The 13,020-nt window shown below is 40.0% G+C and overlaps 1 protein-coding gene across 1 annotated transcript; it reads left to right on the top strand.

The window, feature by feature from the left end:
* The first annotated feature begins 9,167 nt into the window (after nt 1-9,167).
* On the top strand, nt 9,168-9,910 carry LOC101676781 (39S ribosomal protein L17, mitochondrial-like). Its single transcript, XM_045071697.1, has one exon. It carries the CDS (start codon nt 9,200-9,202, stop codon nt 9,716-9,718), a length of 519 nt encoding a protein of 172 aa, XP_044927632.1. The 5' UTR covers nt 9,168-9,199; the 3' UTR covers nt 9,719-9,910.
* Nucleotides 9,911-13,020: the final 3,110 nt, after the last annotated feature.

The following is a 13,020-nucleotide window of genomic DNA, read 5'->3' as shown; positions in this document are numbered from 1 at the left end:
AACCCTAGATACCCACAATGATAACCCAGGTCAATAACACGTAGATTCTTTCCCTATTTCATCATTTCTAGTTCCCACTTTTGTTTATTTCCAAACTAAAACTTCCTACCAGCAAGCCCTTCTCAGTCTCTGCTTTTGGAGGGAACATGAACTAAAATAGCTGTGACTTTCATATCTTAGCACACCACTTAGTGTGATGTCCAGTTCTCAACAAATATTTGTTCACTGATGCAAAACTAAATGAATGGACTTCTTTTCCAATTTTTTAAATTGTTTTTTTTTTCTTTGTGAAAGAAAAGTTTTCTTTTCTTTCTTTCAAAAAGAAAGTTTTCTTTGTGAAAACTGCTTTGTATTTCATTAAAACACTATAATCATTTGAAATGTTAGGGGTAGAGTTTAATATATGCTAACCTCTACATAAAATACTAGCCACAGAGGAGACAGAGAAACATAACAGCAGGATCTACCCAGATTTCAACCAGTGAGGTTTCACAGTTTATTTTGATCAACCAGGTAAGGATCCCTGAATTACAGATATGAAACGTATTGTCTCAAACACAATGAGCCTTAAGCTCTAAGCCTTGGCCTAATTAATGATATGAACATTTAAGTAGATAAAATTCTTAAAATATTATCAAAATTAAAAGATTTAGTTAGGAATACAGCAACAGCTATGACCATACAATCATGTTTTCCCAAATGATATGACCCCAGTCCCAAAATAAATCTTCAAATCTAAAACAGCTATAATAATGTGCCAACCAATCATTTTATATTATCATATAATCAGAAGAGAAGAAACTAGTTTTTAGGATAATAAAAAAAAATGTTAGTAATAAAGCATTATTAGAAAATATGGGGCAAGATTCTGCTACCATGGGCTTTGTTTTTAGATCGATGATTTAATAAAAATTCATGTGTCCCTTTCTATTTATTTTTAAAAAGAGATAAAAACCTACCACATAAAATGCCTCCAGGTCTATGCACAGTGCCTTAGAAATTTAAAAAAAAAAAAATTATTATCAAAAGATGGCTATAGCCTCACCTCATCCAAAGAGCTCCTCCTACTGTTTTGTTTTGGTTTTGTTTTTTTTTTGTTTGTTTGTTTGTTTTTCAAAATATGAAAGGAGTCTGAATTCAAAGAGGAGCTTTCACTGAAGAACCAGAGCATGACAAATCAAGGAGTAAGAACCAACAGAGTTAACACTTTCAAGTCAGAGCTGGGTCTCTGATGCCCTGAGCCAGATTAGTCAACGACTACACTCTGGCACCAAAGGGCTTCCCGAGAGTCTCAGGGCTCTCCTTCCCCATAAACTGCCTTGCCCAGGAACTGTGCTTACTTGAAACTTTGCAGGGGTTTTCTGGCAATAATAGCTTAAGTTACAAACTTCAGCTCTATTCAGACAATAGCTTGGAATATAGTAGGAGAGAATTTTTGAAGAAGGCACCGTTTCTCCTTGTCTAAACACTCCTTGAAAGGCAGTCTCTTTACACACAAATCATCTTGAAAAGAAAACAAAAGGTTTAACTCAGGCATAAAGCAATTGTTTAAATGAGTGGTTAGTAGCAAATTTCTAACTTAGAATCAATTTTAATTAATTTTAACTAATTTTTAATTACTTAAGTAATCTCTGACATTTTTGGTGAAGGGACAATAAATTTTATTTTTCTTTTTATTTTATTTTATTTATTTATTTGACACACAGAGAGAAATCACAAGTAGGCAGAGAGGCAGGCAGAGAGAGAGGAGGAAGCAGGCTCCCCACCAAGCAGAGAGCCTGATGCGGGGCTCGATCCCAGGACCCTGAGATCATGACCTGAGCCGAAGGCAGAGGCTTAACCCACTGAGCCACCCAGGTGCCCCTAAATTTTATTTTTCAATCCATGAACATGAGGACACACACCTGAGCCACTAAGAGTAAACTGTAGATGCAGAAAATAATAAAGGTTGGAAAGCTGCGTACTAAATTTACTTGTAGTATATGTGGGGAAGTGATGAATTAGGGAAAGAGTGGGGACTTTTTTTTCTTCTTACTTGATAAAATTCTCTATTGTTTGGATCTCTTTTTTTTTTCCAGATTTTATTTTTTAACTATTCTCCACACCCAATACACCCAATGTGGGGCTCAAACTTACAACCCCAAGATCAAGAGCAAGATCAAGATCATGCTCTACTAACTGAGCCAGCCAGACACCCCTATTTTTTAGATCTTTTACAAAAAGAATATTTTTATGTGTAACTTCTGAAATTTCATTTGTTTTAGTATTTTATTTGTGTGTTTGAGAGAGAGCAAGAGAGCATGAGGGAGTGTGGGGGCAGAGGGAGAAGCAGACTACACATGGTTCAATTCCAAGAACCTGGAATCACAACCTGAGCCACCTAGCCCCTAGAAATTTTATTTTTTTAAAGATCATCTACAATAATATTATTACCTGTGCTTTATTTACCCATCTAGGCAGTAAGCCATGTTCTCTGTTTGGTCACTTTGTAGAGTCCTTACAGACTAGCTCCCTTAGAGAGCCTACCCCCAAATCAGGCACTGCAGAGGCTTCAGAGACCATTCTTCCAATGACAGACATCTATGGAGTGCTGATTACAAGCCAGGCACTGCTCCAGAGTTTATTAATTTAATCCTCACTCAAATTTTTCAGTATCAGGATTACACCCATTTTTCAAATGAAGAAACAAGGCACAGAGAGATTAAATAAATTGCCCAAGACCTGTCAGCTGAGATGGAGCTGAAAGTCAAACCCAAGCAATCTGGCTTCAAGCTACACCCCTAATCACTATGCTATTTTATCTTCCTGAAAATGAAAATACTTCCCAGTCTCCAAAGGTTTACAATCTTTTTATTTCTTAGAGAGAAATTAAGTGACCAGTCACAATGCCATGTGCTACATGGTAGGATGTAGGTACACACTAAGGAAAATAGAGGAATAAAACTTGTGTGATCAGGAGGAAAGGAGAATGTCAAGAAAGTTCCCCGAGAGGAAGCCCCCAGCCAAGCCAAGAGCTGGTCTCACCATGGAACTAGGGGAGGGAAGGGTCTTGAACATCTACTGTGCACCTGCTGTTTACCAGGCATTTGGTGAGTGTTTTACACAGACCATCTCATTCTGCCCCCATAATAACCCTATGAAATATGTGGTGTTGTCCCCCATTACTAATCAAGAGGCCAATACCCAAAAAGTAAACGAGTTTGCCTAAAACTGAACAGCTACAGGTGCCAGAGTCAAGATATGAACCTCTGTCTATCTAACTCAGAAACCCATGCTCTTTTTACTCCCCACCACCTCCCCACCACCCCCCCACACACACACAGTAGAAGGATAAAAGGGAGAAATAGCATGTAAAGACATACATTAAAAAATCCTGGCATGATAAACCTCCATGCCCTCAGAAACCAAAGCCATCCAACCAGAGACTGGACTCTCTTATAAGATGAAATTCCATCCCCAGAAATGTTCGTGCAAATGTTGACAATTGTCTGCACATTGAAGAAGGCCTAAGGTGAAAGTTTAGCCTACCTGACCTCTAGAGGCCCTTAAAGCTAGAGAGAGTAATAGTCCACAAACAACCTGGGTTTCCACAGTAACACAGGTACTCAGACGTTACATGTCACCACAGAATGGAGTGCTGCTTAGGACTGGTTTTGTTGTCTGTGACGACATCATCAGTTCTTTAAAGAAAAAGATCAAGTCTCACTCTCTCTCATTCTGATCAAGGAAGGTCATGCATAACCTTTAAGAGACAAATGTAATGATCATTTCTCTTCCCTGTTGTCCTCTTAATGTATCTCTCAGCATTAGTACACACTTCCTTTCTGAAACAATTTATCTTTTGGTTTCTATAACACCATATTTCTGCAGCTTTCCACCTACCATGCTAGCTATGCTTTCTCCATCTCTTCTGCTGGCTCCTCCTTCTCTTCCCAACCTCTGAATTGCTGTGACAATTGGCATGCTGTTCTGGACCATCTTCTCTTGGATCCATACTGTCTCCTAAGGTCAGTTAGTCCAGCCCCTGGTTTTCACATAGCATCCATATGCATATAATGCCCACAATTATATCTTCAGCTCTGACAGATCTGATTTTGACATCCAATAAACATGTGAAACTAACCACTTTTGAATCCAATTCTAAATTTTCACCCCCTAAAATCATTCTTTCCCACCTGAGTAGATTGCTTAGAACAAGTACCTCTTTCCCTCCAATCCCCACATCTAATCCACCAATATATTCTATTATTTCTCCCTCCAGAGTATATTTTAGAATCAACCACTTTTCTTACACTTCCACTATTTCCACTTTAGTCCAAAGATCCTGGGCTTACCTGAAATACGCCAAATTGTCTTCCTGTTCCCACTCTTGCTCCTAGTCATTCTCCTCACAGTGGCTAAAACCATTCTTTTGACTCTTCAACAGTTTCTTGACTACACATAGAATAAAATCCTGACTCCTCACCAGGGCTCTACAATATCTCACAGAGCCTATCCCTACCTGCCTCTCCTTCCTTATCTTTCATTCTCACACCTTCACATACTACACTCCAGCTTTAAGAGTTCCTTCCATTGCCTTGAACATTCCAAATTTGCCACTGCCTCAGGGCATTTGCACTTGCTGTTCCCAGTGTTTAAGATGCTCTTCTCCTTTACCTTCTTATAACTGACTCCATCTTATTGAACACTCCCTCACAGAGGACTTTTCTTACCCATACCCCTCACTTTTTTTTTTTAAGATTTCATTTATTTATTTGACAGATAGAGATCACAAGCAGGCAGAGAGGCAGGCAGAGAGAGAGAGGAGAAAACAGGCTCCCTGCTGAGCAGAGAGCCCAGCATGGGGCTCGATCCTAGGACCCTGGGATCAGGACCTGAGCCGAAGGCAGAGGCTTTAACCCATTGAGCCACCCAGGTGCCCCCCTCACTTTCAACCACATTACCTATTTTATCTTTTTTACAGACTCTATGTAAACTTACTTATTGTCATTATCCCCACTGAAAAGTAAGCTCTAAGATAACTGGGACTTTGTCCATCATGTTCACCATATCCCAGTGCCCAGAATGATGCCTAGCACAAAACAGGTACTCAATAAATACTTGTTGAAGAAACAAATACAAGTATTGGTTTTTGGTTAACTGAATCTAAGAATGATTTTATCCCACAACTAGAGTTATGGGTGTTGAAAACTTGACACAGACAAGTGATTACAGAGTCCTCAGTTGCTTACGTTGCCCTAACAAGTTTATATCAGATCTGTGACTTACCAGTGGTGCTAGAAGAGATTGCAGCCAATAACTCCCAGATGCAATTCCTTTTGTTTTGCATCCTCAATTTCTTAATGTAGGGAATTTTAATGTTTAAATGATGAACTGATCTGTTTCTTTCTTTCTGGCACAGTGTTCTTATAAGAAACAGAGAGATATCAAGGCAGAAAGCCTGAAAATGATGACAATTTAGATCAAGACACGAATCATCCTATTTGTATTGTCAGATATGTGTCTTGTTCACCTAGGAAACTATCCAGAGTAATATCATGAGCCACTTCCAGTTTCACGTGAAAAACACCCATGTGGACATTCTCTGCAATTCCAAGTGAATTCATAGTTCCACTGCAAGCACGTTTCCTGAAATGTCCACTGTTATTCGATATTAAAGTGAAACTCATAAAGAGGATAAGATTAGGCATTATCAATATAAAGAGAAAATAATCATTCTTAATCACAACTGCATTATGTGAAAAAAAAAAGACTTCTTTCGTTGGATTTTGGTTTAAAACGTTGTACTGAAATTGGCTTCTGAAAAGTTGTCTCAGGTAAGTTATTTACAGTCATGATGTGGAAAAACACAATTTGCCACCAGTATCCTATTATTTCTACACTGCTCGGTTATTTGTGACCTGAATAAATTAGGCCTGTTGGTTTAATAGGATGAGAAGGCTGCTAAGATATGTAGAAGAAAAGATAAAGCCTCTTGTCTATTCTCTCCAAGAAGATGAATTTGGCAGATGGAGGTCATAATAGTCAGAGGTCATAGGTTATGACCCAAAGCAGGGCTGTGTGACCAGGGCCTTTCCTTGCAGAGTCCTACTTCAAAAGGACACATAGGGTGAAGTCAGGGGACTGGCTTACATAAGGTGACTCAGGAAGAAAAATCTATTTTTTGTTATAGGCATCTGAATGCCTCAGAAAAGTATATTTCAAGATAGAATTATCTGGATTATATTTCATCATTTTCACATTTCCTTTTGCATATCTAATCACAACTGAATATTTCATTTCCAACTCCTCTATTAGTGGTATAACTATGAATTAATTTCATTTTCCCTGTTGGTAGCCTGCTACATTGCTTGATAAGGCTTTAAAAGGTTCTCAGAGAAGAGGTGCCAGGATCAGGTGAAATACCACATCTCTAGAGACGAAACGCTGCAGATTACTCTGGCTTAGTGAGAACTTCCCAGCCATCAGAATTACTGAAAAACACCTCCAATTCTTCATTCTTCAAACTCCAAATCCTTTGACCAATCCCTGACATAGATATCCACATCCTTCATTTGCTTTTGTTCATCTAACAAATGACATGAAGATATGATGCACTGATGAGATGAAATTGAGTGTGTGTGTGTGTGTGTGTGTGTGCACACACGTGCAGTTGTGTGTGAAAAGGAAAACATCTGTTTTCCCAGGGTGTGTCAAAGATGTATGATTCTTAATGATTTCTATCTAGGATTTACTCATAATCAAATGTTGAAATTTCTCATCCTCCAAGTATCTGAGCCATACTAAATTAATGGAAGAAAAAGGTAATTGTTCACTAGGGGGAACAAAACAGAATGCCGCATTAAGAAATCATTGGAAACTGTATTACCTGCTAACATCACCCAACCCTAAAAATTAGAGGAATGAGATTCCAGGAATTAAAGTTACATTCCCATCCAAACAGCATTTTTACCTCTTCATTGGAACCGTAAAACTTCTACAGTAACACCCGGGTCATACCTGTGGGTCCTAACCCAATTCCCGACAAACAGAAGAAGCTGAATACGTTTTGGGATGATGAGGATATTAATAATGAAACAATTCCCTTAATTCCTACATGAAATGTATTTCTTATATGTAGTCATCAAACCCATGTTTCTCAAACCATGTTCCACAAAATGTACAGCATGTCTCACAATACTGAGGGTGTTCTATTAAAGATGGAGAGAGGGGCGCCTGGGTGGCTCAGTGGGTTAAGCCTCTGCCTTCGGCTCAGGTCATGGTCTCAGGGTCCTGGGATCGAGTCCTGCATCGGGCTCTGTGCTCAGCAGGGAGCCTGCTTCCTTTCCTCTCTCTTTCTGCCTGCCTCTCTGCCTACTTGTGATCTCTGTCTGTCAAATAAATAAATAAAATCTTTAAAAAAAAAAAATGGAGAGAAGGCTCATTAGCCAATCAAGATTAAGAAACCTGAGTTGTACAAAGTTCAATGTTTCACTGCCACAGAATTTCTTAAGAAACTTTAGCACATTTTTGTGTGTTGTGAAATTCTAAAAGATGATTAAGGTTTGCAACATTTTGCAAAAATTATTTCATAAGGAAAACTTAAGAAACCTTGAAGGGCATTAGTGTCTTTCAGAAGAAAGTTTGGGAAACATTGTATTGGACAAGTGTTAAAGCAATACACTGTTTGCAAGAACAGTGTCCATGGAAACATGTCCTTTCCCACAGCTTCAGGGTTTTTGTTTTTTTTTTGTCTTTATCTGTAAACAGATGAAAATAACACCTTACCTCACAGGGGTTGTCATGAGCCCAGAGTGAAATCAAACATAGAAGCTGCCGAGCCTTGCACAAAGCCGGCCACGACAAATGCTCCTTCTCTGTCCATACAGGCGTACTGTGGAGAAAATAAAATTGTCCTGCATTGAACTAGACCTATACATATCTTTGAGGACAGAACCATGGCGCGTGACCCTCTGTTCTTTGGTTCAGGAGTCAAGTCAGGCCAGCCACAGTCGTCTCCCACCCAAACGGGATTTTTACTTCCTTCACGTGGTAAGACTCCACTGGCCAACGCCTTTGCTCATCGGACCTCTGATCCCTCCCACAGTTGCACCTACTTGCAGAGATCCAAGCATCCCAGACCAACCCAGAAGCACAGCGCTTCCAATGGCCAAAAGGGGCTAGGATCTTGGTTTATAAAAGAAATCCATTGTTTGTGGCAATGGGAGTGCTCAACAGCACCCTGGAACTGTGTTTAGTTTCTGATCTGCTTTAACGACACTGCATGGTGAGGTCGACTTAATAAATATTTCAATAAAATCTAAGTTGCACAAAGCATTGCAAAAGGCGTTTGTGACTCAAAATTCATCAGTGATACATTGGCACCCTCTGCTGGCCAGATTTTCCAGCAGCTCAGATTGTTCAATTCTGCCTTTCCTTCTTCCCTTTGTTTTGTTTTTGTCTTAAGAGGCAGTGTTATGCTTTGGTTCCATTTTTTACACATAAATTAGTAATAATTATCAGTAGAATGGTCATCAGAATGCACAGAATTGTGTTTCAATCCTCACCTTGAAGAGGTGTTCTGGGTAAAAAAATGCAATTTTTCTATTGAGCTGTAATAGGGAGCGTGTTATCACTCTTTAAATTGTAAAATATTCCACAAATGGCGTTTTACCTAAACATCCTGCAAGCAGAAAATATAGGTGCCAATTTTTACTAATTATAGATATAATTTACTCCTCATTTTACATGGTCTACTGTTAGAGTTGCCAGATTTAGCAAATAAAAGTATGTCTCAAGTATTTGCGTGGGATATACTCATACTAAATACTTATACAAAAATATTACTAAACTATTGAATAAAAAAGCATCCACTGCTAATCTGAAATTCAAATTTAACCGGGTTTCCTGTGTTTTATCTGGCAAACTTACCTATTTTCACTTGTACACTGAATTTTATAATCAAAGTTCTTTTCTCTTGTGATAGTCAGTGTTTACTCTACCAAAATAATAAATAAAGCAAAAACTCCTCTTTCTCTGTTTTCTATGTCTTCCCTCACATTTTGGGAGACACTGAATAGGTCTTACTATATCAAAGCTTAAAGCAAGATTGAAATAGCTGGGACAGCTAGGCATGAGATTAAAAAACATCTTCTTTTAAAAAAAAAAAAAAAAAGTTATTGAGTTCCGGCCTCGTAGGGGCGGAGAGAAGCTAGAAAATATGCGGCTGTCAGTTGCAGCCGCCATCTCCCATGGCCGCGTATTCCGCCGTCTGGGCCTTGGTCCGGAGTCCCGCATCCACCTGTTGAGGAACTTGCTTACAGGCTTGGTGCGACACGAAAGCATCGAGGCGTCATGGGCGCGCGTGGACGAAATGAGGGGCTACGCCGAGAAGCTCATCGACTATGGGAAGCTGGGAGACACTAACGAACAAGCCATGCGCATGGCCGACTTCTGGCTTACGGAGAAAGACTTGATCCCAAAGCTGTTTCAAGTACTGGCCCCTCGTTACCAAGGTCAAAATGGGGGCTACACGAGAATGCTGCAGATCCCAAATAGCAGTGAGCAGGATCGGGCCAAGATGGCAGTGATCGAGTATAAGGGGAACTGCCTCCCACCCCTACCAGTGCCTCGCAGAGACAGCAACCTTACACTTCTAAACCAGCTGCTTCAAGGGTTGCAGCAAGACCAGAAAGCAAGCATCCACGGCTCCCACACAGCTCAAACGCCAGGGATTTAACTGGGACCAGAGGTTGTGTGCACACTCATCAATGCCCGTGATCACAGGCCTTTGGAGCTTTTAATCTCTAAGAAGAACTGGAGCTAGAGTTGTTAATGGATGGTCTTAATGGAGACAAGAAGCTTCTGAGGAGCCAGATACTCATCTCTTTGCAGTAGATAAAATTCCTTATATGAATAAAAAAAAAAAAAGTTATTTAATTAATGAATGGATTGAATGAAAGAAATCCTGAGTTTCTAGGCTTCCTTTATGCAGCAACAAAGATATTATATGAAATATATTAAAACTGTTCTGTTTTGTTTTGTTTTGTTTTTAGGATGGTAAATTTGAAAATAAGGGCACCTAGCCACATTCAGCTTTTAAGGCAGTGAATCTCAAGCCTGCAGAGTTGAGTCCCCAGCACAAGTTTTGAAACTCAAGGATCCCCAGGCTCCACCTGCAGGCCAATTAAATCAGAATCCCTGAGGTTGGAATCCCAAGGAACCTAAGGGCTTAAAAGCAGCCCAGGCAATTTAAATATGCAGCTGGGGTGGCCAACCACTGTCCTGAGGCCATCCAGTCCCTTCAGGGAATGCTTCTTGCTTTTGATGTGCCGGTGAATCAATATGGATTAATTTAGTAAAAATCTGGGCTTTTCTAACTAGCTCTCAGTTGATACAGTTACTGGTGGGCAAAGGACCACCAGTCATTTGCTTTGAGGAGCAAGATTTTATGAGAAGCCAGAAAAGAAAAGGCAATTTGGGGGTACCTGGGTGGCTCAGTGGGTTAAGCCTCTGCCTTCAGCTCAGGTCATGATCCCAGGGTTCAAGGATTGAGCCCCGCATCAGGCTCTCTGCTCAGCAGGGAGCCTGCTTCCCTCTCTCTCTGCCTGCCTCTCCGCCTACTTGTGATCTCTGTCTGTCAAATAAATTAAAAAAAAAAAAAAGAAAAAGCAATTTGTTTCAATATGGGTGAAATGCAGCTCACTTACAACCACATTGCTATAATGAAAACTGCTGTAGAAACAAAGGAGGAGAGGGACAGTGAAGGAAGAACTTGTCTTAATGGGTTAAGAACTTGTCTGCAATGGGTTACTCTCTCATCTCCCATTATCTTACTGTTTTCTGCCACAATGTCTTTCAGAGGCCAAAAGGAATTAATATTTGCTCCCCGGCTACTTTTTCAAAAAACAGCCTGAGATTTGCATTAGATCATTTTAAATGCAGCATCTCAAATATGCCATAATTTAAAGCAGACACACTTAGATCGTATTAGAATTTAGTTCATAGTTCATTTCCATCAGACCTTTTTTAACCACTGTAGTCAGTCGGAGCTAAAGGCAGCAATATGAGGACTGTGCAACCATGTGAAGCTGATCCAATCAAGCCTTGGAAGTGTAATTGGTAAACCTCCTCATGTGCTTTTGAAAAATTAATCAAGACAGGTTGGGTGAACCTTTGCTGAGAGAATCTCTTTAGGACTAATGACTTTGTTCCCAATGTATTGTCATAAAGGCAAACTCCAGCTGCAAATCCCAAGGTGACCCATTTATCTCGCTTGGTTGAAGCATAATGACTTCTTGAGCTCTGCAAATAATTCTGCTGGTTTAAAATCAATTTGGTTAATACAATTAAGTGAAACTATTTGATCCTTCAGGTTCAAAAACCATCCATTTGACTCATACATTAATATTTCAATGTGGAAACAGCCATCATAATCTTCCAATGTCTTCTAATAATGTTCTATAGGGATATGTTGTAGAAAACAGTGCGTAGAGTGTCATCTTTAAAATCTCTGCCAAATTAGTCATGAGAATCAGTATTAAAATATTTATTCCTCCAGTACCCATAAAGCAACCAAAGCTAGTGCCTACCTAAGGCCTTTTGCATATGTTCGCCAGAGAAGGCAAAGGAGCTACAAGTGGGGCCTCAGTTCCACCAGGTGGTCAAGCTCCACCACTGCCAAAGATGCAAGGCCTCCTTGGAACACATGGTACGATCAATGGTATTTTCAGCTCTCAGTGTATTGACTCAGCCAATGGTACATAACACAGGTGGACCACTCCCCTCTTGGAACTCTCTTCTGCTTTTCTTACAGGACACCGCCCCTTCTGGACTCTCTGACAATATTTTCTCCATCTCTCTTTCTCTGACCAAACCTTAAATGCTGGTATTCCCCAATTTCTAATCCTCTGCCCTCTTCCCTTCCCATTTACTTATGCTCCTCTCTTTATGGCTTCAACTATCACCCATAAGGAATAACTCCATCTGTAACTTCAGGCCTGGCCTCTCCTCCAAGGTCTAGTTCCATGCTGTTCAATAGAGGAACTACTAGTTACAGGTGGCTAAGAAATGTAGATAATTGTGTCAAAAAATGGGCAGAAGACATAAACAGACACTTCTCCAAAGAAGACATACAAATGGCTAACAGACACATGAAAAAAAGTTCATCATCATTAGCCATCAGGGAGATCCAAACCAAAACCACATTGAGATACCACCTTACACCAGTCAGAATGGCCAAAATCAACAAAACAGTACACAACAAGTGTGGGAGAAGATGTGGAGAAAGGGAACCCTCTTATACTGCTGGTGGGAGTGTAAGTTGGTGCAGCCACTTTGGAAAACAGTGTGGAGATTCCTAAAGAAATTTAAAGTAGAGCTACCCTATGACCCTGCCATTGCATTACTGGGTATGTATCCCAAAGATACAGATGTAGTGAAAAGAAGGGCCATATGTACCCCAATGTTCAGAGGAGCAATGGCTACAATCACCAAACTGTGGAAAGAACCAAGATTCCCTTCAACAGACGAATGGATAAAGAACATATAGTCCATATATACAATGGAGTATTATGCCTCCTCCATCAGAAAAGATGGATACCCAACTTTTGTATCAACATGGATGGGTCTGGAGGAGATTATGCTGAAATCAGTCAAGCAGAGAGAGTCAATTATCATATGGTTTCACTTACTTGTGGAGTATAAGGAATAATATGGAGGACATTAAGAGAAGGGAAGGAAGAGTGAATTGGGGGAGGAAACCAGAGTGGGAGATAAAGCATGAGAGACTGTGGACTCTGAGAAATGAACAGGGTTTTGGAGGTGAGAGGACTGGGGGGTTGGGTAAGCTTGGTGGTGGATATTAAGAAGTGCACATATTGCATGGAGAACTGGGTGTGGTGCATAAACAATGAATCTTGGAACATTTTTAATTTAAAAATTAAATTAAATTTGAATGTCCTCAGTCACACTAACCACATTTCAATACTCCACCACATATGACTAGTGTACACTACATCGGGTGGTTCAGAGAAAGCACAT

The sequence above is a fragment of the Mustela putorius genome, unplaced genomic scaffold, assembly GCF_011764305.1.
Source record: "Mustela putorius furo isolate JIRA1106 unplaced genomic scaffold, ASM1176430v1.1 tig00003988_pilon_pilon_pilon, whole genome shotgun sequence".
In the NCBI taxonomy this organism is placed as follows: Eukaryota; Metazoa; Chordata; class Mammalia; order Carnivora; family Mustelidae; genus Mustela; species Mustela putorius.
The sequence above is the reverse complement of the archived record's forward strand: the minus strand, read 5'-3'. Positions and strand labels throughout refer to the sequence as shown.